General features: G+C 36.1%; 3 protein-coding genes across 4 annotated transcripts in view; 2 read left to right on the top strand and 1 right to left on the bottom strand.

Moving 5' to 3' along the window:
- Positions 1-7,347, bottom strand: part of unc119b (unc-119 homolog b (C. elegans)) — a 28,771-nt gene extending 21,424 nt beyond the window's left edge. The window contains exon 1 of the mRNA XM_059542139.1: positions 6,861-7,347. Within this exon, the coding sequence (XP_059398122.1) occupies positions 6,861-7,152 (292 nt within the window). The 5' untranslated portion in view covers positions 7,153-7,347. The remainder of the gene's footprint in view (positions 1-6,860) is intronic.
- A 2,884-nt stretch (positions 7,348-10,231) lies between these two features.
- LOC132130787 (beta-crystallin A1-like) lies at positions 10,232-14,396 on the top strand. 2 transcript variants are annotated; one of them, XM_059542597.1, is made up of 6 exons: positions 10,232-10,321; positions 10,679-10,803; positions 11,925-12,043; positions 12,132-12,273; positions 13,365-13,507; positions 13,690-14,396. In XM_059542597.1, the coding sequence occupies exons 2-6, from the start codon at positions 10,759-10,761 to the stop codon at positions 13,835-13,837; spliced, it is 597 nt and encodes a 198-aa protein (XP_059398580.1). In that variant the 5' UTR covers positions 10,232-10,321; positions 10,679-10,758; the 3' UTR covers positions 13,838-14,396. The 2 variants fall into 2 exon arrangements, with proteins under 2 accessions (XP_059398580.1, XP_059398579.1); XM_059542596.1 differs by having other exon boundaries at positions 10,238-10,321; positions 10,731-10,803.
- Positions 14,397-15,217: 821 nt separating this feature from the next.
- On the top strand, positions 15,218-24,981 carry LOC132130628 (carboxypeptidase D-like). Its single transcript, XM_059542401.1, has 21 exons — positions 15,218-15,853; positions 16,572-16,774; positions 16,863-17,005; positions 17,076-17,242; positions 17,320-17,654; positions 17,742-17,933; positions 18,009-18,191; positions 18,279-18,361; positions 18,526-18,616; positions 19,125-19,270; positions 19,366-19,535; positions 19,622-19,897; positions 20,156-20,351; positions 20,595-20,733; positions 20,821-20,952; positions 22,722-22,817; positions 22,929-22,990; positions 23,090-23,221; positions 23,327-23,512; positions 23,949-24,045; positions 24,652-24,981. The coding sequence occupies exons 1-21, from the start codon at positions 15,273-15,275 to the stop codon at positions 24,861-24,863; spliced, it is 3,822 nt and encodes a 1,273-aa protein (XP_059398384.1). The 5' UTR covers positions 15,218-15,272; the 3' UTR covers positions 24,864-24,981.
- The last annotated feature ends 782 nt before the right edge of the window (positions 24,982-25,763 follow it).

Here is a 25,763-nt window from a genome sequence, read left to right as displayed (position 1 = left end):
AAAGGCTTTTGCAAGTTCTTGCAAAATGTGTTTGCATACGCACGAACAGGAAAACCTCAATGGGTACTTGATGTTCTTATCACACAAGTACACATGCACATTGTAGAGCAAGAGAACCTGATAGAGGTCACAATATTACACATGTCTGGTAGATTTAGGCTCAGTTTTGTAAATGCCCAGCCAAAAAATGCAATTCATGGCCAGCACAGGCATGACCGCCATGCCTTTGGCAGTTTTAACGTGACCCTGGATCATTCTGCATTAGCATCAAGCAATACCATGGTGAGAAGATGGGCCACTGCAGAAACAAGACCAACCTACTGGCATGCCACTGAAGTGTTTAAAGTGCTGAACAAGAACAGAAAACATGAGTGCATGCGTGTTATATGAACTCTTTCTCTGTGTGCATGTCCTTTAGCATCATTTCTTGAAACTAAACAAATCCGTCTCTTTAAATAACTGCTCTCTGATCACACAGTCTGGGTTCATACAAATATGTAAATCTATGTAAATGACTCGCATCGCAGTTGAAATGGTTTCTCCAGTTTGTTTCAGTTCAATAACTCTTTGAATTAGCTCTCAGATGTCAGTTTGTCTTTAAGTGATTTATCAATTTAAGTTTAAGTCAGATATCAAAAATTACAAGTTAAAATAGTTCAGTATTATGAGACAACCAATGGCATTATAATGCATCCAGCAACCATCCAACAATATTACTAATATTATAAGCAGAAAAGGCCTTAGTAGAACATGAAATCATATATGAACCAAACTGGTCTGTTTATTAAAATGAACAGTTCAACAAAATGTCATAACAGGCCCTTTTTATGTACTGTAATTAGTGACCAATGCTTCAAAATGACAGCAGAAGTACAATACATTACGCATCTCATTACATTAGTCAATGTGTCTCGTGCAATAATCAGTCAAATATAAAACAGTAGCAGGAACAAGACAAAAATCATAAACTATTCACTGACAATCCTCCCATCCGGTGAGCCATTAACCACGGTGAACGATCACGGAGTCAGGGAGTTCAGCTAGTAAAACAAAACAAAAAATGATTTATGAAAAAAATTATACAGGTTTTACATTTTAATGCATTTGGCAGATGCTTTCATCAAAAGTAACTTACACTGAATTCAAGGTACACATTTTTTGTGTGCATCAAGTTTTCAGTTCTTGCTTTCCCTGGGAATCAAACAGTATAACCTTGGCATTGCCAGCAACTACTAGAAGGATTTGGTGAATATGATCAACCAATTCAAATGAGCGGACTCAAAAAGTCAATGTATTATTAATGTGTGCTCTATCTGCAGTACACTCAGGCACTGGTCCAGAAACCCTGGTCTTACTTAAAGCTCGAAGGGCGTAAAGGTTCAAATATCATCTTACCACAATTCTAAGACAACCTAAGGCTAAAATGTAGTAAAAAATTTATTGATGAATCATGATTTGTTCATGAAAATATTTGTATGCCAATATCAATATTTGACACGAAAATGTCAAGTATTTATATGTAAAACACATATGGTCAAATTTATCAAGTCTGGTTTTCAGTTAGCATACTAAGCAATTACTGGCAAGCTAACATTTCGTCATCTATCATCCTAAAGTTTGGATACGTAATCATATCAAAACACTGATATTAAAATGTGCAATATAATAGACATGATAGTACCATACATTCCATTCAAAATTATTAATCTTTAGATGTCAAAGGGAACACATTTATTATCATCAGGCATTACAAACGGCTATCTCTTGGGGTCCAAGGGGGATTGGGATCTGCAGGAGGATTTAATTTTTCATGACACCGGGCCGTGCTAAGGACACTAGGTTGCAAAGGAGTGGTGTACATTTTTAGCACATTAAGCTTGGCAGATTAGCCATCTGGAGTTTAGAGGTTGCGGATATAGTCGCTAGAATAAGACACAGGAAATGACAGCAAGAGCAGACAGTAGAGAGCACCAAAAGGGCAAGAGATGCTGCCTTGTATATGCCTTGTATATGGGGGTGAAAAAAGCCCTAAATGTGTACGAGTAGTCACTCAAACTCAAAACAACCTGGCTCATGAACAGAGGACACAAAGTTGTATTATGATTTTAAAAAGTATAGTGATTTAAAATCGTGTTAATGTTGGGTTTATGCGTACAGAATGATTGGAGGGGAAAAAAAGAAACTTGCATGGCTGAATCATTCACAATAAGATCAATACCTTTAAAAATAGGAAAGTTAAATTGACATCTTATGCTGACTTTAAACATTTACACAGACCGTCAGTATAGAACAACCTCCCTACTATACATTAGTCTTAATTTTCTATTAATTTCACGTTAAACTCAGATTGCAAATGTAGAGTTCTGTAACAGGGACTGGGAGTTGAGGTAATGATTCTTAAGTAGACAGGATCTAAATGTATGTTTAGCAGTGCTTTTATCTTAGCTGGAGAAGACAAAGTTATGCAGAGTCGCATATTTGAATACATGTAATGTCATGCCAATGTAGATCAACACTGAAGCTGGGTCACATGTTGAATTAGGCAAGAGGTAAACAAGAAACTGCAGTGAGGTAAAACCAACTGTCTGGCTGAAGTATGATTTTACACACTGTGCACACTGAATGCAGTCTTCAGGACTGATTTGCTGGTATTCTATAGTACAGCCTTGTATAAATTACTTTATGATAATTGTTTGCGTAGAGTTGGAACTGGAACAGGATATTACATTCAAATTAGAAATGAAAACTGGAGAGGACAAGGGTTTTTGTCAAAGTACTTTAAACCTAGTCCAAGCACATTCATTTCAATTATATTTCATCAGATGTGGAAAGTAAATCCATGTACTTTTGTTTTGAGCAATAAAAACCCTCAAAACGTTTATTATATTAAACAGTATAAATTTACAGTTGGAAATATGGCCTATTCAGACCATTGTCGATCATAAAAACATACTAAATATACTAAATAGATATTAATTTAATCTATACTCACATATTTGCCAGAATGATTCAAAATACAATTAGGCAAATGAAGCACATGCATTAAAACAGAGATTTGGAGTATTTAATCAGTGTGAAAAATAAAGTTCACTAGAAAACTACAGGAGTTCGACTAATATGTCTGGGCTTTGTCTTAAGCATTGAGAGACTTAAGAATATGGATCACTGTCATTCAGATCAAATATATTAATATTATATTTTTCAACCTTCAAAGAAAAATTTATACTGTCTGTATCAATTCGGCCTGGTGAAGCAAGAACCATTATTTGTTTAGTTAGCCTTCTGAAATACTGCATTTATTACTCAAAATATGATTTCAAGGGATAGTTAACACAAAAATGAAAATTACCCCATAATTTACATCCTTTCAGATGAAGCGGCATTTAATTCACAGAGCCGTAGATCACTGACAAGCTTCTTGAAGATGGCTAAGGACTCAGCTGTCATCAGTGCTAAGGTTAGAAGTTAGAGCAAAATATCAAAAGAAGAGATGTGTCTTGTGTACTGTGACTGTGAGCAAAGCATAGGTTTGTTGCTTTGAGTGGGAAGCATTTCTCAGATGTTCAGAAAGGCCCAACAGGACAGCTTATGAAGTCAAACACAGCAAACAGGTGAAATTATGTAACTGCTTTGAGCAAATAAACATGCTGGTTGAGTGGGCTGGAAACAAACATGATCTGCACATTTGTAGGGCACATTAAAATCAAGGCCCACTACCCTGCTCATTTACATACATAACTTTACCAAGATATCAGGGTGGCTAACACAAAATGGGATGTCTTAAAAGTAGTGCATGTATCAAACAATTTAGAACAAAATCACAACATAATTTTCCAGCAAGAGTTCATAAAAGGTTTCAAGAATCTGTATTATTGTTGTTGTCATGAGTATTTATAATGAATAACAAAGTTTATAAATTATTAATAGCTGTTATGGGGTCACATCAGGGGCGGCGTTAGGGGTGGGCTAAGGGGGCTGGAGTGGAATGTTTTCAGTAAAGCCCGGAATGTTTTTATTACCACCATGCCATCAATGAGTTTTCATGCCCAATAAAATTATTTATATTAGAATTTAAATAAATAAATAAATAAATATCTCGCGACTCTCACGTCTACAGTGTCTGTCATTCACAACCGACGAAAACCGCCCACTGAATCTAGTGCTTCTGACTGACATGTAAACTAGCCAACCATCGATGAGCGTCTGTACGATCCAGCCAATTAATTTAGATCTTTTGGAGCCAGGCGGTTTGTTGGTGTGTAGTATTTTACTAGATCGATTTATTTGAAAATTAAAATGGATATTTAAAAATTCTTCAAAAAACAAAAAAGGAAGTCAAACACCCCAGCCAACACTTGAACGCCAAGATACAACAGCTTCAGGTATCTGTAACTTTTAATCATAGTATTATATTTCTTTTTCGGTTTTAAATTGTGTCTGATTTAACGTTACATTTTGAACATCTAACAGTTAACGGTTGCGCAGCACACTTTAGGACACACACACACACACACACACACACGCACAGAGCGGTTATAATGTTTGGTTAGCACGGTCTGTGGCGGACTTTTCGTGTCAGGGCAACAATTCAATAAACAAGATAATAAAAAAAGACATATTTCGCAAAGGAAATGGTTCCAAACAAAGCATGTTGTTGTGCTCTGCAGCAACACACAGCGGTGTTTACTGACCCATTCATAAAAACAGTTGCTTACTTTTTTTCTGAATGAATCATTGGTTTCAAATGAATCCATTGATTAAATGACTGACCGACTCACTCATTAAGGCAGTGGCAGGCCGCCATCTAGTGGCAAAGTTTCATTCTAATTTTTTTTAAATTTTATATTTCTGTATTCTAAATTTTGTATTTGATACATGAGCCTCATACGATTATTTATGCAATTTCTAAGTGCTGTGTAAGTGCTCCTTCAAAAATATAAGTGTATAGAGCCCTGCGTTTATAATTATACTTGGCTTTAAGTGTTTGTGTGTGTATTATGTATGTATAAAGTAAGAATAAGGTAGCATATAAAATGTAATATGTGCAGGAAGAATGGGTGAAGTTTTGTTGTTGTTGTTGTTGTTATAGATTCTTTATTCACCTTTAATTATCTATTCTCACAAAAATCATGCCATTAAGTGAAGACTATTAAAACAATAATAAAGGGATGGAATGAGAAAGGGATGATCTAGGAACCCTGCAGACAGGCCCAAAACACGTGAAGCTTCAGCAGTATCCCTTTACCCAATTTGGAACACAGCATGTCAGTGCACTGCTTAATATTTGCTTCTTATCCCTGTTCTACCAGGACGAGTGTAGCCAGTCAGGCTTGATTGGAAAAGAAAACTGAGAGACAGAGACAAAAATAAGTGAGATAGAGACACAACATCAGCATATGTGTCAGGATACAAGGGATAAACTTTAAATAAAATGTTTTAAATTTGTTTTTTTGTTTTTGTTTATTTTAAACAAGGTAAATCTTTCTGATTTATTAAAATAAAAAGTCACATAAAAAGTCACATACATAGATTTTTCTGGGCTAAGCCCCGGATTTCCACTCACCCTAGAACCGCCCCTGGGTCACATAATTATTGTTATTTAAATACCTTGTAGTTTTAAGATAAAAATGCAGGTTTAATGAATTAATGTAATTTATTAGACACAAAAATATGTAGCCAAATACAGTTTATCATTTTTGGCGTTCATCTTTCATTTTCGTTTGAACTTAAATTTTATGAAAACACTTAATATACACTTTTAATAAACCTTCACTTCTTACCTAAATTATAATTTTTTTTTAAAGGAAGAAGAAAAGAAAAATTCAAGGATGATGCGCTGACATATTAACTGAAAACAGAGAAAGACGGCTGCAAGAGAAGAATATAATCCTAGGAAGTGTAAATATTTTACATATTCTTTACATAATTTATACACACACACACACACACACACATTTCAAGAGTGTTCTCAAATTACGTTTCCATAACCACTAAAGTTTCATTACAAGTAATTCAGTGTGCATCAAGTTGCTCAAAAGTCGCTAATGGACAAGAGAACCAACTCAATGGATTTCTGTTCACTATAAACAGGAAAATTACAAAATTGTACTTTGACTTTGTAATAGATTTATAAATCATATATATAAACACACAAAAAAATAATGACTGCTGTTTAAAATGCTAGATGCAGGAAAAAGGCCCTCGACACACAAGTCCTGATATAATTCACAAGCTGGTTAGAACTTTTCAGGAATTTAATATTAAAAAATAAATGAATTAATTTGTAATTAATCAGAGGCATTTCTAATATCTTAGCATTACATGCAGCCTTTTCAAAAACAGAAACGTAGGGCTTTTTGGCCACCTGTTACCTAACCATACTTAGGACTGCAAGGCTGAAGGAGGTTATTATAGTTGATCCTTGGGAAATGACACTTTCCATGCCATTTATGTCTTATAATTTACAAAGTCATTCATAAGCTGATGAGTTTGATTTCAGTATTATTACCAGTAAAAGGTCATATAACCCTAATGAAGACCTTTGAAGAGTGCGCTACATTGATGCACTGTAATGCAATATTAGCACACCAATGATGGACTGTATAAACCTGTTTGGCTCAGTCTGTTCTTCAATCAAGTTATTTTCCAGTCTTTCTTAATAAAAAAGCCTGGTGATCTAGAATTGCTACAATATGGCGTAACGTTATATGCCATAGTGAAGTGTTCATAAACAAGAGGATGATTACTCACTCTACTGTAGCCTGCGTTGATACAAAGCGCAACGTATGCAATAGCTTTGCGACAATGCACGATTTTTGACGAAATATTCCGAGCGTGTTCCGATCCACTCGGTCACTTACTTTCAGTGATCTTCTGTAATCCCAGCACATCCTCCGGGGTGATCGTTTCGTTCGCATGCAGTTCCTCTTCTGTGGTGACTGGGACCCCGACATCTGTCGTGTTGCAACCCTTCTTGACCCTCATGGCCTCGGATATATCAGGGTTCGAGTTCGCTTTGCTGCCGCGGATAATGTGGCGGTTATTGCCGTTGCCGGTGTCTCCGCTGCTGCAACTACCGGGATTAACGACGCCGGACTTCTTAGAGCTCGATGGGTCCTGGCTGTTGCCTGTGCTGGTACAAGAATAGCTCATTATCCGTTCCTCCTCCTCCACCCCCTGCTCCCCCGGTCTCAAAAGACACAAAACAGTCACCCTCCCACACCCGAAGGGTTGCGCAGGTCGCCCGCTTAGAGGTATTTAAATCCTCCTGTTCTCCGCTCTGAACCTCTCTCGCGCTCCAGCTGAGGGACGTACTACTGCGCGGCACGAGGGGTCGCCCGCAGTTCAGTGGCGCACGGTGACAACAGATGACACTGTTTGACTGATACAAAAAGAGAGAAAGAAAAAGACTCCCTTGAGTGCAGCGCATTGTATTTCTAAGGAACAGTTGTCGAGCCTTGACTGAACTGGTCATTCTAGCATGTATTGTGCGCCGGATATTTGTTTTGAATTCTCCCCGTTTGTCGTGTGGTATAATCCAAGTTGATTCGTGTTTTATGTGAACGTGCATTAGTTCAACTCAAAACAAATCAAATAAATAAAACACAAACCCCAGCAAATATGAGAAATTGTAACGCCGATAATATTAATTATTTAAAATAAAACGTAATATAGATGTTTTTTTACACGTTAAATCTAACTTAAAACTTTACATTTAAGTCTGCATTGACGTTTACAATTAATGTGAAAGTTTTTGTTTCTTAATTTGATTCAAAATAAAAGTTCCATAAAGGGGGTAGAAAATGGGCAATGCCAGTGAAGAATCAATTTTAGGTTTCCCACTGAACGTTACAGTTAACAGTTCTTAAAATAGCCCCTTTTTCTTTTAAGATTTTTTTATAACTTAAAGAATCTCTTGCCACCATAAAGTACTTTTTGTGCAATAAAAGGTTCATGATGGAAGCATATATGCCAAAATACATCCTGAATTTACTGTAGCGTTGAAGTTATGACAGTCCACCAGAGGACGCCACACGACAGTGAAAAAAAAATATATATATTTATATATATATATATATATATATATATATATATATATATATATATATATATATATATATATATATATATATGAATGTATGTATATATGTATATATAGGGCCTAACCATTGATATAAACGAAAACAACATTTCATTTCATTTACACCAGAGAATGAGAAACTGATTTCCAATGCAGAAAAATAACTTATAACTACAGTTATAAGAGCTTGTATTTTAAAGGTTTTGCTTTGCTTTAAAAGTTTTTATCCAAATGATATAATAAAAGCCTACTGTCTAATTACATTTTGTGCCTGCCATCATCTAATAATTCAAAGATCTCCTTTTAAACCAATATAGTCGTGCTTATTGGTATAATAGCCTATTGTTAAGATACAAAACTAAGATAGAATCAAACATTTATAGCTTAAAAGACAGAACAAAGGCATAAACACGTCATCAATAACATGTTTATGTTACAGTATGTTAATTCAGAGGTGAGTTTATTAATAATATGGCTGAGAGTGTATTTTTGTAGAAGAGGACACTCTCATTTCATCTAACAGGCCTGCTGAGCTGGCTTGTCTCTTTGTCATCACGGTGTGGCTGCTCTCATCAGCAGAAATCCACACACACACATGCACATACAGACATTTTTAAACAAAACCAGAACTACATTTCACCAGACACACACACACTCACACAGAGCTTAACAGATAAACACGTCATACACATTCGACACACACACCTCCACCCAGGACAACAATGTGCTGACTGCAGTCTGTGTACGGCCATTGTTTTGCAAAGAGACCTGGGTCTGCGCATCAGAAGTCATTTCACGATCAATGCTAACACTGGTCTATCTATACACTGAAATAAAAATATATATATTTGGAGTACGTTTTAAAAGAAAACACAGTTTTAGTCATTCTACTTCAGAATTTCACATTCATTCAATGCCATTCCTTTGCAGTTATTTGTGAAATTAACTAGCAATCAAGTGAAAATTGTTTCAAAGTAAATCCTCCACCTATTTGTTTTCTGTATATGAGCATCTTTCAGTGTAAATGTCCTATGGTACATAGTTTTTCTATAAACCCATGTATTGTTCCTGAATTGGATATTTGAAGTTGCAATTGAACACAGTAGTTTTTAGACATTTAAACTGCTGTAATGTTAAATTTGTCTGCATTTGAGCTCAAACAGTATCTGCTTCATTGACTTGGAAAACACACTAATTCATATTAGCAATCTTTTTCCATTTATAGACCAGATACTCATCCACGTTACTCATTGCATTAATCAGACATCTCCTCCGAAATCTGACTAAACCCCAGAAAACATGTAAGCAGCATAATTGTTTGTCATTGCATCTCAGGCGTCATCAAATTAAACATTTGTATTATGTGAAAATCACATATGTAACCCTGGACCACAAAACCAGTCATTAGGGTAATTTTTTCTGGATAAATAAGCTTTCCACTGATGTATGATTTGTTAGGATAGGACAATATTTGGCAGAGATACAACTATTTGAAAATCTGGAATCTGAGGGTGCAAAAATAAAATCTAAAAATTGAGAAAATCAACTTTAAAGTTGTCCAAATGAAGTTCTTAGCAATGCATATTACTAATCAAAAATTAAGTTTGAATATATTTACAGTACGAAATTTACAAAATGTCTTCATGGAAGATGATCTTTACTCAATATCCTAATGATTTTGGCATAAAAGAAAAATCTATAATTTTGTCCCATACAATGTATTTTTGGCTATTGCTACAAATATACCCCAGCGACCTAAGACTGGTTTTGTGGTCAAGGGTCACCTAAAATATATTTCAGTGCAATATTTTTTTCCTTATAAAGTCTGTAAAAAAACCAAATACTGTTGCAAAGACGTCTTCAATTCAAATTTGATAGGCCTGAAATGAAAAGCTCAAGTTATATTATATAACCTTTTATATGATTCACATAAATGTGACCTAAAATCAGATATTAGTATGCATTGCTACCTTTATAGTGTAAAAGTTAGGTAGTGGAACATGACCGCTCAATGGCCGCTCATTGGTGGAGATCAGTTCATTGTAAAGAGCATGCAGAGGAAAGAAAGGACTACAGTTGAGGTCAGAAACAAAAGGCATCCAAAGCAAAATGCTGACAGCAGCCAGGGTCTGTGAATCAGGGAGCCCCATTGAAGCTGCGTCTGTATAAATAGCCCCACAGATGCCTGAGCAGGAGGCCGTGTAGTGGATTCCCCTCAACGCAAACAGCTCATTCTGTTGGGTAAGTCTGGTAAACCCTGTACCTCTGCCAACTTTAAACCAGATATAACAAGCCTGGAACACCATAGTGAGCATTAAAATACAGAACGATAAATCAAACAACGATCCACTGATACAATCAGACATGCTAATTATAAGGAAGAGGAGATAATTATGATTTGAACAAGACAGTTTTCATTTGCAGTCCTGATGAGCATTAGACAGTGATATAAGCCACTCTGTTTAATTGATCCAACAATGTTCAGGCTTGTCGCACAAAGAATGTTATGAAAAAAAATCATTGTTTTTTTTTCACAGTAGGACAAGTAAGTGAAAGTAGAAATTTATGAAAATTGTTCATAATGTATGGCATTTTTAGAATGTTATACAGTGATGAACTCTTCTGATGATGTCTGATTCCTTGCATGCAGGTCAATCAGCGCTGAGATATCTGAAACAATGGCTCTGACAAACCCTATGTCAATGCCCATGGGACCATGGAAGGTACAGTGATTTTATTTTAATTTTATTTTTTAATTAATACAAAAAAAATTGTCCCTTATGCTCACCAATGCTACATTTATTTGATCAAAAATGCTGTAAAAAAAACTATAATAGTGTGAAAGATTATTACAATTTAAAACAATTGAAATATATTTCAAACTGTAATTTATTCCTGCGTTATCAATGCTGAATTTCCAGCAGTCAACACTACCATTAATAAATAATCTCACTTTCCACAAAAATATTAAAGAGCAAAAACTGTTTTCAGCATTGATAATAATAAAAATCATTATTAATATTTGAGCATCTATAATACTTGAGCCCCAAATTAGAATATTAGAATGATTTCTGAAGGATCATGTGACACTGCTGAAAATTCAGCTTTGATATCACAGGTATAAATTATGTTATGAAATACATTCAGATAGAAGAGATAGTTTTTTCAAATGGTTATTATATTTCACCATATTAGTTTTACTGCATTTTTATATTTTAAAAAATAAACTGTAAATAAATGCAGCATTGGTGAGCAAAAGAGACTTCTTTCAAAAATATTTAAAAAATCGCAATTATTCCTGACTGCTGATGTATTTTGAAATAATAATTTTAAATAATTTAAAACAATTTGGAACAAACTAAATTGGTATTTCATTAAATCATTATTAAATGTAAATAACAGGTAAATTTGTCCCCCACACTTTTATTTTGGGGAAGTGTGTTCACAAAGAGGTTTTCAAGGGTTTTTCAAGTTATATCCAGGTAATGAAAGAAGTATATGAATAATGCTGTGCTACTTGACATTGCATTTATTACAGTATATAATCTATTCAGACTTATTCTGTGATAAAAATGAAAAAAAGTGTAGTAGTAACACAACACAAATCATAAAATTGTCATTAGGAAAATGTGAAAAAAAAATATTAATCAAAATATTATAGAATATAAAAAATTGATTATTGTCCTGCTGTGTATTTGATTTATTTGCCAATTAAAATAAATAAGAAGAAAAATAAAACGTCAATAAAAAAAAAGTATTACTACATTTTTGTCCCCCTTACTTCTGAAAAGATGGCTACGCTCCTGGATATTTGTGTATGTTTACACATTTCTTCATTTTTCAGATTACTGTCTATGATCAGGAGCATTTCCAGGGCAGGCGTTGTGAATTCACCGCTTGCTGCCAGAACATCATGGAGTACGGAATGGAGACTGTCCGCTCCCTGAAGGTGGAGTGTGGCGTGTGAGTAAAAGCAAACATCTTTGATTACCTGAGTAAATCTCTCTTCCTCTTTCCAGCCCCATCTCCTAATCTTTTCTTCTGACTCTAGCTGGGTAGGTTTTGAGCACTCTACCTTCAATGGCCAGCAGTTCATCCTGGAAAAGGGAGATTACCCTTGCTGGGAGGCCTGGAGTGGTAGCAATGCCTATCGCATTGAGAGGCTGATGTCATTCCGCCCCATCTATTCTGCTGTGAGTGAGACACAAAATACACCCACCAACAGACTCTCTGATCGACACTATTCTCAACACATTTACATTTTTCTTCATAGCTGTAGATACATGGCATTAAACTGAATTGAGAATAAACTGAATTTGAATTGAGCTATAGTAAAATAAATGGCAAAAAGCATCATTGAAATAGAATTAATAATCAGAAATATAAGAAATCTAAATCTAAAATATTTGTTTAAAAAGCAGTAAATCATAATAACAAAATGTATATGAAAATTTTAATATACCAAATAATCAATGTTTTAAAAGCTATGTGTGTATATATATATATATATATATATATATATATGTGTGTGTGTGTGTGTGTGTGTGTGTGATAAAAAAATCTAAATATTTGTTTAAAAAGAAATAATAAAATATAAATATAATTTATATAAAATATTAATAATCAATGTCTGAAAAACTACCTTTATTTATATATTTGCATAATTTACATAAAAATGCTATCATACACATAGGGGTATAATAAGAAATACTAGAAAAATAAGTCCAAAATATTTGATAAAAAGCTATAAATATATATATATATATATATATATATATATATAAAATCTTATTTATTTATTATCATTGACATTTGTCATTATACACACAAAGGGTAATGAAAACATTAAAAATATTATTCTAAAATATTTATAAAATGTATCATTTTTTATATAATTTAAGATTTATATAATTATATAAGATAGATAGAAAGGTATGATTTATAGAAGTTATAAAACATTGATTTTTATGGTCAATTTATGATCGATTTTACATTTTATTTTCATGGTCATTTTATGGCTCATGGCGCGAGAACATTTCCTAGAATGCAGGATCTTGTCCATTTTGTTGTGTTTGACTAATTCAAGTTGTGTGACTGTTACACTGCAGTAAATTCAATTTACATTTGCAATTTCATCCGTTCCAATTCAACATCCTGTGAGACAGGGTCAGTTTAATTCAAATTCCAAGCCACAAATTTAAAGGTACTCGTTTCTTTGAATCAGAATTTTGCTCAACAGAGCATTCAACAAGTTGTATATCTTTCTTTCTCCATTCTGAAACAGACGCACAGTGATTGCCGTATGACACTTTTCGAGTGTGATAACATGACTGGAAGGCAGTGGGAGGTGTGCAATGACTACCCCTCTCTGCAGGGTATGGGATGGTGCAGCAACGAGGTCGGCTCCATCAAAGTCATGAGTGGAGCGTAAGTACGATTGCCCAGAATGGATTTTAATCACCTGATCGTTTTTTTTAGGGTCAAACATGGCGTTACCTGTATCTGAAAAAAGGCTGGCATCACTGTATTTATCACTGCATTCATCAACGTTTGAGATATCAAATGCTCCACTTGACCTCCATTATAACATCTCGTCTTTATTTCTCTAGCTGGGTATGCTACCAGTATCCTGGTTATCGTGGTTACCAGTACATTATGGAGTGCGACTGCCATGAAGGCGAGTACAGGCACTACAGGGAGTACGGTTGCCATGCTCAGACCCCTCAGATCCAGTCTATCCGTAGGATCCAGCAATGAGAGGAACCAGCCGTGTCCTTCCTCCCTTCCCTCCCTTCTCCCTCCTTCTGAGCCCTTCAAACTTCCACTTACTCCCTCCTTCCGCTCCCAGCCATGCAAGATGGTTTGTTGATCCGGACGGCAGGCGGGTATACTGGTGCTACACTAATGTAACAAGTTCACAGCATGTTTTTACCAACTACACGAGGAAAGAAAGACAAACTATTGACAGCAGGAACGATGAGAAAAAAAAGCAGAAGTAAAAGTCCAGCTGAACGGACGTGGTGCGGTGAGAAGCGGGAGTATTGCTTTTCTTTCATCATGACTTGATCAGCATGATCATAGCTAATGCAGTTTTCATTGTCAGCTTCTGTATCCTATTTGATGAATAAAGAACATGAGCCTAACATCTAAAGACACACAAAAAATACAGAATAATATCAGCTGACTGTGGTGTGTGGATCTTTCCTGGCCTTCAGTGAACATTAGAACAAACATTGAACTCTCACATCTCATCAGTCATTTTCAGAAAATGTGAAATAAATTGTTTAACATTAAAATTTGAAATGAAAAGATATAATGTCTCAGAGTGTATGTTAAAACATAACAAGGACAGCCTTTTGTACATGGCATTAGGTGGGCCTCACTAAATTTACTTTCAGATGCTACTTTATCAACATCCTTTCAGATGGTACACATAAAATGACTGTAAATATGATCAATGGAAAAGATCCCAAATACAAAAAAGGACAGGAAAGACAGTTTTTTATTTGCTGCTTCTATAAGCATCCCCCATGTGTATTTTTTGGAGGAAAAATGTGTCTAAAAATGTCTATAATGCATTAATATAAGTGTGTGTATAATATATAAACAATCTCTAGATAATAATTTAATAATTAATTTTTTATTACCAGTGTTCATAAAAACAAGTTTAACAATGTACTCCTTACATTAATTTTTTTTTTTTTTACAAAAATATAGTTGCCTTTATATTTTAGGGAGTGAGTCTTTGGGGTCATTTTACATTATAGCCTACATGTATGTATATATATATATATATATATATATATATATATATATATATATATATATATATATATATATATATATATTAATCTTGATGATTTTGATATACTATATTTAACTTAATCTTGAAAACTGTATGGAAAATTGATAACCACCCCTTAACAAATGGCAGTGGTTTAATCCAGGTTTTGGTTTGACCCACTGCAAATCAATTTTATACTAATTATACCAAGTGGAATCTATTAGTGTCCCTAATTTTGATTCAAAGTGTTTAACCTGCTCCTTGACAGACCAGTGAAGAACAATTCATGATGGCTCAACAAAAAGGCAACTAACGATAAAACAAAATATATATATATATATATACATATATATATATTTTTTTTAAATTTCACTACTGTTTGAAAGCTACTAACGTCACACACACATAATGAGTATTTTGTGGCTCATTTTAATAGTTCCGCTTCAAATACTCGGTTTGAGACGCCCCGGCAAAGTTTATGAAGAATCATACAAAGGATATTACAACTACGCTGACATGACCGATCGTCTTCAGCGGTTTTCTCAAAAATACGCGCATATTTGCAGCCTCTCGAGCATCGGAAAGTCTGTCGAGGGAAGGGAGCTTTGGGTCACGAGAATAACAACGAGTCCGACTGCGGACATACCGGGCAAACCGAGGTTCAAGTATGTGGGTAACATCCACGGGGACGAAGCTTTATCAAGGCAGCTGCTAGTGTATCTGATCGAGTACCTGTTGACTCAGTTTGGCCGTGATGTGAGAGTAACCGAGCTGGTGAACCGGACTGACATCTATATAATGGCCAGCATGAATCCGGACGTCTTTGAGCGCGCGGTGGAGGGGGACTGCACCGGAAGCAGCGCGGGCCGCGAGAACACCAAACATTATGACCTCGATAAGAGTTTCCCAGACCGGGATGAGTCCTTCAGTAAGACTTCAGAAGACATACCGGAGGTCACAGCTGTCATGCAATGGATTCTTGATAAAAAGTATGTTTTTATGTGTCTCTTTCTTTCTTTCTTTCTTTCTTTCTTTCTTTCTTTCTCTCTATTTTATAGATATATAGTTAGAGAGAGAGAGAGAGAGAGAAATAGTTTTTTTTGTCACACTGACTTTGCTTTTACAAACAAAAATATTTATAAAATACATTATTCTACATTTTAAGCCACATTGACATATTCATGTTTTTCAGTTTTAATAAAAATAAATGTTTGAGAGATACTGTACATGATGCCTTGGCAACTAACTAAAATAATATTGTTGAAGCACTAAATCTACTAACTGGGAATTAATACAAACTAATTGGAAAAGGATAAAATAAAATAGACGTAAACGGTAATAAATAAACAAATAATGAATGATAAAAACACACAAAATGGGTTTAATATCTAACTAAAATTAAGATGAAAATATAAAATTAAAAGCTGTTTCAAAATCTTAAAACCTTTTAATATCAAGTATTTAGAAATGCATTACAAACACTGTACGTATGCACTCCAAAATATCAAAATTAATATAAATTATTTTAGAAACAATTGATCCAGACACAAAATGAGTATAATGGAGAAATTGACTACGTAACCTTTTATACTATATTATTCAGTTGTATAATGTTCTCTTGCTTCTGATCTGAGATTTTCACAAGTCCGATCTTTTCTCAAGAAGTGGTTCCTGCCATGCTTGTTTTCTCTGTGTCGTCTTTTCAAGGTTTGTCTTGTCTGGCAGTCTACGTGGGGGCTCCGTGAAGGCCACCTACCCCTTCAATGATGACCGTTCTTATGCAGCCTCAGGGCTGACAACAGATGATGCTCTGTTTCGCCATTTAACACACACCTACACTGAAAACCACCCCATTATGAAGATGAACAATCCTGACTGTCCTGATGATCCAAACAACCGCTTTGGACATGGTATCACGAACGGTTTGATATTAAAAACATTTCTTGTACCCAATTGGAAATCCACTGAGCTGTGATTTGGTTTCCTGCGTGTGCACAGGTTGGATGCAGAACTACAACTACTTCAAAGGGAACTGTTTTGAAGTCACTTTTGGATTGAGCTGCTGCAAGTATCCACCAGCTTCTCAGCTTTCCATAGAGTGGACAAACAACAAGGGGGCCCTTCTTGCCTACATACACCAAGTGAGTTTATTTGAATATTTTATTTAGTCCCATGAATGGTCTAACAAACCTGATTTCATTTCTGTTTAAGGCTCATATCGGTGTGAGAGGTTTCGTAATGACCAGCTCAGGCTTTGGTCTCCCAAATGCAACAATCTCAGTTTCTGGAACGGATCACAACATTACAACCTGGATATTTGGTGATTATTATCGCCTGCTGCTGCCTGGAAGATATGACATCACTGCTAGCTCACCTGGGTGATTATTAGTAGATGCATAAATAATAATGACATGAAATGGGTCCAGTTTAATGGAATTTTTCATGTTTCCTTCAGATATTTTTCAAGTACTGTCAAGAATGTGCCAGTGATTGAAGGCAAAGCCACACTTTTAAACTTCACTCTTGAGAAGCCTGCAGAGGAGATGTTATTGCTAGATCAACCAATAACCATAACCAATGACCATCTGAGCACACCTGGGCCTCCCATCTCAAAGTCTCCAATCCATACTTTGGATTTCCAACATCATAGTTATGATGAAATGGAGGTGTTCTTGCAACTGCTTAGTGTTGTCTTTCCTTCCATCACTTACCTGAAATCTGCTGGACGATCAGTGCAGGGCAGGAATCTTTATGTGATGGAGATATCCACCAATCAGCATGATCAGCAAGGTGCAATTGCGTATGGTCACATACATTTACACACACTTTATTTATATATATATTAGTTTCTAGCGATCACCTCTTTACTTCAACCAGGCAAACCAGAGGTTATGTTTTTGGGTAACCTGCATGGAAATGAGTTTATTGGTCGTGCGATTCTCCTAAACCTGGTTGAGTACTTGTGCCGCAGTTATGGTGAAGATCCACTGGTCACACGTCTGGTCAATAGCACAATAATTCACATCATGCCTTCCATGAACCCAGACGGGTATGAATTAGCGCTAAAAGGTACAAGCAAATACTGTATATTGGTGAATAGTTTCATTCTTGTCTTCTGTATTTACCCTGATTTTCTTCCCATAGTTTTCAAGAAACGGGTCTCAGGAGACCTGAGCGTTATTGGACATGATAACAGTCACCAAGTTGACCTGAATGCAAATTTCCCTAAAGAGTCAAGATCGGGAAATACTGTTGAAGCAGAAACTGAAGCAGTGATAAACTGGATCAAGGCCCATTTCTTTGTGCTGACTGCAAGTATACGTGGAGGTACAGAAATTGGTTTGTATTTGTCTTGTGATGTTCATCTGTTTTTTTTTTTAACAATAAAACTGAACCGCTACTGTTATTCTCTAGGGTTCAGGGGAGTTGTGTACCCGAGTTCCCTTGACTCTGTTGATGAGGACATGCTTAAATCAGTTGCAGAAACCTATTATGTGGTATGCATATTGTATGTGCTGTGTAGATATCATGAATTATGTAACATTTGTGACATTTTAACTGACTAAATCATCTGCAGAAAACGTGTAGAATATAGTTTTCTTTAATGCTTGCATCACAAGCCTTTCTCAAATTGTTCAGTACTGTTGTCACTTCATTCCAGAAATCTCAGGCTTTTCAAGAGCCTCAGGCCTGTGATGTGCCAAGAACCAGAGAGAGAAAAGGCACCAAGCACCATCGTCCAGTAGCCACCGGTCAGACTAAAGCATAATCAGATTTAAGTGAAAATTAGATCAGAACTTGGCTTTACCATTTAAACGTCTGGGGTCGGTAAGATTATCATTATTATTATTGGTAGTAGTAGTTGTTATCGAAAGAAATCACTTATGCTAACCAAGGCTGCATTTATTTGTTAAAAAATACAGTAAAATAGTAATATTGTGAAATTAAAATTTTAAAACAACTGTTGCCCTTTTTGTTATACTCCTAAATGTAATTTATACCTGTGATGGCAAAGCTTAATTTTCATCAGCCATTACTCAAGTCCTCAGTCACATCATACAAATGTTGATTTTGGTGCTCAAGAAACTTTTATTTGTATTTTAATTATCATCTATGTTGAATGTTTGTGCTGTTTAATATTTTTTGTGGAAACCATTATATGCTTTTTTAGTATTCTTTGAATGGAAGAGTATCCTGAGTATTTCTAGAGTATCCTGCTTTACATGAAAATTGACACTGTTTTTGCATGATGTACAGTAGGAACTGATATGCTGACTTGGGCATATCACAGCACAGACACTTTAGCCGTTGACATCGGTCTGAGCTGTGAACTGCTTCCACCAGAGAAGTTGCTCTCCGAATACTGGGAGAAGAATCACAGAGCGCTTTTGCACTTTATACAACAGGTGGTTTATTTTTGATCATGATCAAGACATTAGTCTTTTTGGGTGTGCTATTCCAATTAAACCTTTGCATGGTTTGTGTGATGTATGCATGTCAGGTTCATTTTTTTGTAAGTGGTGTGGTCACTGATGGTCAGTCCGGCAAAGGCATTGCTAATGCCACAGTCATGGTGGAAGGCTCAGGCCATCGTGTCCACACCAGCAGCACGGGCCAGTACTGGAGACCTCTGGCTCCTGGTTCTTACCATATCACTGCATCTGCTTCAGGGTAAGGCCTCGCAAGAAATGGACAAACTAACAGAATGCCATTTGAAAAATGGGTCAGCCATTACATTTCCTGTGATCTATCCACAGTTATACTCCAGTGTCAGTATCTGTCCATGTGTTGAAGACTCAGGTGGAGCCAGTGGACTTCAAGCTGATCAGAGATACATTGCAGCCATTTGTAGAGGAAGGAGAACAGAAGGACTTTGGGAAACTGGTGGAATGGCTTTTAGCTCCTGGTGAGTTGGATCAGTTGGTCCGCAGCCTTATCCCTGCTCAGACCTTGCAGTACCGAACCTACAAGGAACACTCAGAGTTCCTGCGTGGATTGACCGTCAAATTCCCTCACATCACACGGCTATACAGGCATGTAATCCTGAACATATCTTTATCTATTGTTTAGTGGTGCTTGCTAAGAATCAGAGATTTGAGATGTTTTGACTTAAGTAACTATCTAGAACAGCTTAGGTAAAACATCTAGTCCAAACATCTTCATGTACGTAGATCATGGGTATTTATTGGCTTGTTAAGTTGGAAGGTAAATGATGTTGTAAATCTTCAATTGTTGTGGTTTGAATCACCCCCCCCCCCACCCCACCCCCCACCCATTCTTCCTGGGGTCAGTTTGGGTCAGAGCACTGAGTTTAGAACTATCTGGGCTCTTGAGATTGCTGGCAATTTGAAGTTCCCTCAACCTGCTGAACCCAAGATCCGTTTTCTGGCCGGAGTCCATGGTAATGCGGCAGTAGGTCCAGAGTTACTGCTTGAATTTGCTTCTTTTCTCTGCCTCAACTACGGCAGGAATCCCACCATCACCAAGGCAAGTTTTACAAAAACTCAATAAACCCTAAAAGAAAATAAATAGCACATCAAAAAAATTTAAACTGAGCTAGCATTTTACATTCTGATATTACTCTACTCTCACTGTGAAGGATATGTGCTATGCTGCCTACATCTGGTGGGCCTGGAGTGTATTTGTCATCCCTTTTAAATGGCCAGCTCACTGGGTTTAGAGAACCGAGTTTGTGTATCTGTCATTAATACAGTTTTTGTTTCTTCTTAGCTGATTGACAGGAGCAGAATACTGATTCTCCCGTGTGTGAACCCTGATGGCAGAGAGAAGGCACAAGAGGGATTGTGCTCATCCAGTGTGGGGTACACCAACGCTCATGGCACAGACCTGGACACTGATTTCTTTTATGGTTTGTCAACACACTGCAATGAAATCATGTGATTGAACACTTCAATGCTCTGGTAAGAGTAAATATAAAGTTTGTATTTATACTTAGGAAATGCATCCGCACAGCCAGAGACGCGTGCAGTGATGGATTTGATTTCTGGGGGGACTTTCTCTCTCTCAATAGTGCTAGAGGGAGGCTCTCTTCTGGCTACGTACCCCTATGACCGACCTAATCAGCATGGTAAGCAACAGCACTATATATAATATATATATATATAATAAAAACATTATTAATATTACCCATTCTTTTATTTTTTGGGGAGGGGGGGCTTAACTTGAAGTATTAAACTCCTGCATGATCCTGCATAGTTTGTGCTTGAGTGATTGGACTTCTTTTCATCTGGCCAGTGGAAAAAATGTGACATGGCAGATGGCACTTTTGACGGCTCATTTTGGCAATGTTGTGGTCATATTTACTGTTGTTTGGTGAGCTTTCGTAGATTGAATCCAGCCATTTCAATAGGAATCCACACGAATGGGAATTTGGAGTGAGGGCAACAGATTTGTCCACAAAGATTTCGCAACCGGTTCAGTTTAATCACATGGCTTTGCTGCACTGGCAAACGTAAAGCTGCTTGGTTCAAATGTGACGCCTATGTGAGCTAAATTGGCAATGGACTATTTTGTCTGCAAAAAGTTTGCCCAAATTTTGCCAAAATGACAGCACTTTTTGACTTTTCATATTAAGGGGTGGTCACGCTACACTTTTTGTTCTGTTGACTTCTGTTCATAAGCATGTTAATGCTGAACCTGTGAATTTGTAACGTGTGACCAATAGATCACATCGTAGCTGAATTAAAAGAACACCAATTTAAAGGAGTCATATGATGCAATTTCAAGTTTTCTTTCTCTTTGGAGTGTTACAAGCTGTTTGTGAATGGATAAGATCCCTAAAGTCTTAAACCAAAAGACATGTTTTTTTATATATAAAAGTTAACATCCACAGCCTCCTAAAATGGCTCATTCAAACACCTCCCGACATGACTACTCACGATGTGGGAAGAGTTTGAAGAGTGCCGCCCAAATGTTCACGCAAAGAAATGTAACTTTATTATTGCTGCCACCGCAGCCGCCATGTCGTGGAGATGCTGTGTGTTTTGTTGTGAAAGCGAAACTACTTAGTTTGGCCTTCCAAAAGATTACACAACTAGACATCAGTGGTTTAGTTGTATTTACAACACTATTCCAGAATAGTTCAATGCAATGGGTAAAAAGACAGTATAAAGTCATTATAATCCATAATTATGTCCCCACTAGATGTAACGAATGCCTCGTTTGTAATTGGTTTAATTTGTCTCATCGTGCTGGTGTTCTGATTTGTGCTACCCTGTCAGATTTTTCTACCTCCCATTAAAACCGATATCATATTCGGAAGCAAAATTCCTGATTCTATGAACTCCCAGCCCTAAGCCTGCCCACACAGTAGGATAAATACAGTGGTGGTAGTATAAACTGATAGGTAGCATTATTTGTTAGAACACCAGGACGTAGAATCACAGTGTTAAGGTTACACACGCTTGAGGTATTCGGCCAATCACAACGCACTGGATGGCTGACCAATCCGGCACTTTTCAGACCAATGAGCTTTGTAAAAATCTGTGCGTTTCAGAAGGAAGGGCATAGAGGAGAAACAATAATGTTTAGTATGTGGAAAGGTTTTTTTTTTTTTTTTTTTTTTTTTTACTTTTGAAACCACATAAACACCATTTCATTACACCAAATAGACAAAATAATGTTTTTTTTTTTTTTTCAACATCATATGACCCCTTTAAAACTGCAGGACAGTGGAGTAGATTGTATGTTTGATTGATTTTTGTATTTAAAAAGAGGCTTCTGAGTGTAACCTCATTTCACAAATGATGCCGTGTTTTTCACAAGTTTCACATGCTCAAAGTCTAGTGTGATCGCAGCTTTTAATCAAATCATAGAGGGTTTTATTTGAATCCACAGCACAAAATGAGGAGACATTACGATATTTGGCCTCCTTGTATGCCAGCAGTCATCCTTTAATGCACTTGGGTAAACAGAAGTGTACTAAAAAGTCAGGTACTTTTGAAAGACTTTCAGATTCAAAGATTAAAGAAAAACTACTGCTATAATTACATATAATCTTGGAATCATCATATCATTCTTTGTGATTTGGCTAAAACTCAACAGCAGGAATCCCAGGAGGTGTCCTTCAGGGTGCGGATTTCAGATCTCACACTGGCAGCATGAAGGTACAGATGTTTTGGATCTCCTCCAGTGTAGCTTCAAATCGAACCTTTCTGCATATGCCAATTTATGTCTTAAAGAGCAACATTTGTATTTTCTTTCAGGACTTTAGTTTGGACGTGGGCCATTGCCCTGAAATCACGGTGTACACTGGCTGTTGTATGTTCCCATCAGAAGCTCAGCTCTTCTCGCTGTGGATGGAGAACAGACTGCCTCTTTTCCGCATGCTGCTAGAGGTGGACACATTTTGAACTACCTTTTCCATCTTCTCAGAATAACCATATTTCCAGACAACTTAAACTCATTTGAATTCAAGTTTAACTCCTGTTTAATGAATGAAGGTTCACAGAAGTCTGAGTGGAGTCGTGAGGGATAGTAAAGGCCGTCCGGTGTCGGATGCTGTTGTTGTGGTGAACGGCTCGATGAATGTTCATGCAGACAGTCAGGGTCACTTCAACACTCTCCTGGCTCCAGGCACACATCAGCTGCTGGTTCAGGCCCATGGATCTCGCCAAGAGCTCCAGCAGGCAGGTTCTAGTTTAATAACCGCTGTTATCAGGGGTGTTATCACTTTTATATATTAATAATAATAATAAAAAACATTATTTAATTTGGCTGATGTTGGAATAATAAAACTGTAAGTTAAATTAATGCAATACCATTCAAAAGTTTTGGGTCAGTACATTTATTTATTTTTGAAGGAAGCAACTTTTATTTAGCAATGATGCATTAAATTGATCAAAAGTGACAGTAAATGCATAGAATAAAGTTTCCGCAGTACACCTGTTTTTTCAACATAATATAAATTATTTCTTGAGGATCATGTCACACTGAAGACTGGTGTAATCACCTTGACGTAACAGGAATAAATCACATTTTAAATTTGGCGTAAATGGAAGTCTTAGCAGGTGGTGAAATTACACGCCTTCTACTAATATCTTCTTCTCCTCTCTGTGGTTTTAGGTGCACATATCCTCAGATAGAGTGACCGGGCCCATTGTGATCGACTTTACAGCAGACAGGGCTCCCCTCAATCAGGCTGTGTTTGTAATTACAACAGGTATTAAAACTCTTTACTCTATTTTTTTTATTTATTTATTTTTTCTGTTTCCAGTGATCTCTTTGGTCAAAAGATCTTGTTATAATTTACTAAATTAGATCCTTTTCACAGGCTGTGATGCATTTCTACAGTAATTAACGTCAATTTAAATTTTTATTTTAATGTACATTTGTAAGTCTATGCTTTTTGTTTTCTTAAACTGGCATTAAATTATATATAAAACTAGTTAATACTGTTTCTAATACAATTTTTTTTTTTTCATCTTTTAGAAAGTCAAAGCAGCCCTATAGCAAATGAAGGCAATGAAAATACAAAATATTTTTTATAGTTTCCGTTAACCACTGTAGAATTGACCCAACTATAAGGACTTCTGCTTCTGAGAAAAGCGTGAAATGTGATAAGCGTCCATTTAAATACCAAATATGTTCTAATTTACAATCAAGTATTCATATTTTACCCCATATTTTTAATCTTTTTAAAAAAAAATACATTTGTAGTTTAAATTAATTTAATGATTATTATTTTAATAATTGTTTCTTGTCAATGCTAAAACGAGTTGATAACCTGTATTAATAAACTGCCCTGAAATTCTTTATCCTCGTCTAGCCTCTCTGATGAGCATCTTGATCTGCGCTCTCCTCATCTGGCATCTTCGCTCTGCCATGTTCAGCCGCCTACAAGACGGGCTTCGTTGGTTGCATCAAAAAAGGGATGTCCTCCGAATGGAAGCAATCGCTTCAGAGAAGTCACCCTTGCAACAGGAGTTTCCAGATGAGAGCGAGGATGAAGAGGACCCTTTCCTTGTGGAGGGGCACTGAATTTACTGTCACTGTGTTCAAGAATAAAATGTCATTGTCTTTATGCACCGTACGTCAAATAACTTTGTGAACAACAGATGCAGCTCTCTTAATGTGTAATAAACAGCGTGTTTTGTAACATTTGTTCTCCTTTACCTCACATGCATTTACCAAGAAGTTATATATATTTAGCTTATTTGCCAAGATTGTTTTTAGTGGTGGATGCACAGCTAGTTCAGGGTTCAAATGTGTAGTGCATTGGATGAACAGCAGGTGGCAGTAAAGCACTTAGACATTTAACAAAAAAAAACTTTACTTTCGTAAGTGATCAGACATAAGAAATTTTGTCTGGCTAATGTTGTGTGAAAAGGTTTTTGTCTGTCTGGTGAATGTTAGAGACTTAATTCAGTTTTTTTTTTTTTTTTTTTTTTTGGCTTGCAAACACCATAGCAACATGTTAAACTGATAACCTGGGCAGCATTCGCACTGGTGTAATGCATTAACAACTTTAATTTAATTACTTTCCCTTGAAAAGTAAGGTAAGGGTTAATCTTATTTTTCTGTAATTTAATTAGTTCTGATGTAATTGTATTAAATACTATATAGACTACAAAACAATTCTATATTAAGCATTTTACATCTGCTGTTAAAATTAATATTTTTAATGTATCATTTTCCCTTTAAACACTTTAAGTCAGTTCAAGAATAATTTATGCAATTTTGTATCATTAATTTGAAAGGAGCAGTTTCATGTCTATCCTTGTATTGTTGATCAATATTGATATGGGATTTAGAATGAGAGAGAGAAATTAGTAAACTAATTACACTGTTGAAGATGTAATTAGTTTTATTTATTTTTTTAAGAGTAACTTACACAGCACTGTTTACTTACATGTGTGAGCTGAGCAAAGTAGCGATATG

This window comes from Carassius carassius, chromosome 47 (assembly GCF_963082965.1).
Source record: "Carassius carassius chromosome 47, fCarCar2.1, whole genome shotgun sequence".
NCBI lineage: Eukaryota > Metazoa > Chordata > Actinopteri > Cypriniformes > Cyprinidae > Carassius > Carassius carassius.
This window is presented reverse-complemented; position numbering and strand designations above follow the sequence as displayed.